This window comes from Myotis brandtii, unplaced genomic scaffold, assembly GCF_000412655.1.
Source record: "Myotis brandtii unplaced genomic scaffold, ASM41265v1 scaffold143, whole genome shotgun sequence".
Taxonomy (NCBI): Eukaryota; Metazoa; Chordata; class Mammalia; order Chiroptera; family Vespertilionidae; genus Myotis; species Myotis brandtii.
The window spans coordinates 3,441,020-3,443,103 of record NW_005355115.1 but is presented as its reverse complement, the minus strand read 5'-3'; the positions used below and the strand labels follow the sequence as shown (position 1 = coordinate 3,443,103).

At 58.7% G+C, this 2,084-nt stretch overlaps 1 protein-coding gene across 1 annotated transcript in view; it reads left to right on the top strand.

Annotated features, from left to right (window-relative positions):
• Window positions 1-580: 580 nt before the first annotated feature.
• The window catches only part of LOC102254059 (chromosome unknown open reading frame, human C6orf223), a 2,423-nt gene continuing 919 nt past the window's right edge, over window positions 581-2,084 (top strand). The window contains 1 exon segment of the mRNA XM_005861022.1: window positions 581-641. Within this exon segment, the coding sequence (XP_005861084.1) occupies window positions 581-641 (61 nt within the window).

Below are 2,084 nucleotides of genomic sequence, written 5' to 3'. Positions count from 1 at the left end.
CTGTGGGTGGGTTCGCCTACCGGAGACAGGTGGGTAGGCTCAGGTGAGGGAGCCCCTGTGGGAGTTCGTGAAGAGCCTGCCCCCTGCTTGTTTGGGTGTTTGTAGAGTGGCTTTCCCGTTTCCCCAGCCTCAGCCTCACCAGATAACTGCCCCCGCCCTCATTTCACAGATTCCTGGGCCCCACGTGAGAACCTGCTGAAAACCGCCTGTGACTGGGGCAGACACCTGAGTCTCAAGCCCCGCCCGCGGGTGCTGCCCGTGCCCTTGAGCCGGCATGGCCCCACCCCACAGCGGGAGTGTCCTTACTCAATGGGATGGGGTGACGGGGAGGGGAGGGAGGCTTTTCCCGCCCTCAGGGAGCACCCAGCTCCCTAGATGGGAGGTTCATTAACCCAGAACTCAGCAGTTGGTGGTGGGGGGAGTGCCAAGACTTGGACTGACTACAAAGGGTGGAGGGCACCCCCCAGCACTCCCGCTGCGGCTGGCAGGGGGAGGGGCGGTGACGTTCAGTGGCCTCATGCCGCAGAGAGGAAGTTGCTAATTGCTGATCTGATGACTGGGCGGCCTGAGGAGTGGGGTGATGATGCCACCGGCTCACGGAACAGGCACCCGGGCCCAAGGAGGGGGTCCTGCAGAGACGGGTGGGCCCGGCCTGCGCTCTGCAGAGCTGTGGCCAAAGGAGCAAGGGGTGGGGGGTGCTGCGGCTGCAACCGTGGGAAAGGGCTTCTCTGGGAATTCCCTCAGCTGAAGGGAACCGAGCTCAGAGGCCCCGAGGGAGTTTGGGAAGGGGCTCCAGAAGGCAGAGGGGGAGAGGATGGCAGAGGGGCCTTTGCTCCCCCTCCACCTACACTCCCCTCACTTTCCCATCTTCCCCACCCCTGCCTTTGTCCGATCTTTGGCCCCTGTGGCCCACGGTGGTGAAGAAGGGGGGAGTAGATGGAGGGCTTTTAACACCAGAAGACCCACAGACAGCAGCCTACTAGGGCACACCATCCAGAGCTGGGATGCCTCTAGCAGCCCTGGAGGAGGGGAGGGGAAGAAAGGCAGAGAGAACAGCCCACGTGAAGCCTGGGCAGTGGGGATTAGGGAAGCTGATGGAGGTCGGGGGCTTGGCTGCCATAGTTATGGGGAGAGAGGATGTGAGCAGGGTCAGTCGGTACCAAGAGCCACACTCCCTGCCTGGCCTCCACTGCCTGGTCAAGGACCAGGTCCCATCCCCAGTCCTCAGGTGTATCAACCCCAAACAACCTGCAGCCCTGAGTCCTGAGAAAAAGGAACACCACCCATCCATCTGTAGGGCAATCTTCTGGGCCCCTAGCGCCCCCTGTAGGCAGGGAGCTACACAAAGGGGGCGGGGCCTCCACCTGCCCGGGGGAGGAAAGGAGACAGACTTGCTCTCCCAGAAGCACCCTGATTCTGCCCCAGGGAACCCCAGGGTGGTAAAGGAGACCCAGACATTGACCACCAAGCTCTAATCTGAAACCCAGCCCCGCCCCCTCCCCCAGGAAGCTCCTACTCCGATGAGATATGTACCACCATCATAACTCCATTCAGAACCGTGAAGCACAGCCCCCGGCTTCACCAAACTTAGTCTGAGGGCGGAAATACAGCCCAACTGGGTTTTTCAGAAGTCCTCAATGTGTTGCAGACACGAATTAGACATTGCGGTGATTCTAAGGCTGTTAGGGGGTAAAAAACACAAGACGTCCAGTTACATTTGCATTTCAGATAAATAACCAATAAGATTTTCAGTATAAGTATATCCCATGCAACATATGGGACATACTTATACTGAACTTTTATTCATTGTTTATTTGAAATGCAAATTTAACTGGACACCCTGCATTTTTATATGACAAACCTGACAACCCTCGAGGTCTCCAATCTGAGGCAGGAGGAAGGACCCCCCCCCCGCCCGCCACACACACACACACACACACACACACACCAGACACGGAAACGCAGGTAAACATCTCAGCATGTTCATGCTGGTGCTCAGGAGAGCGGTGGTGGGCGGCAGGGGAGTCCTGGGGCGCCAGCTCGCTGCAGTTTAAAATTCCTTCCAGGCCAGATCCCCTCCGCGC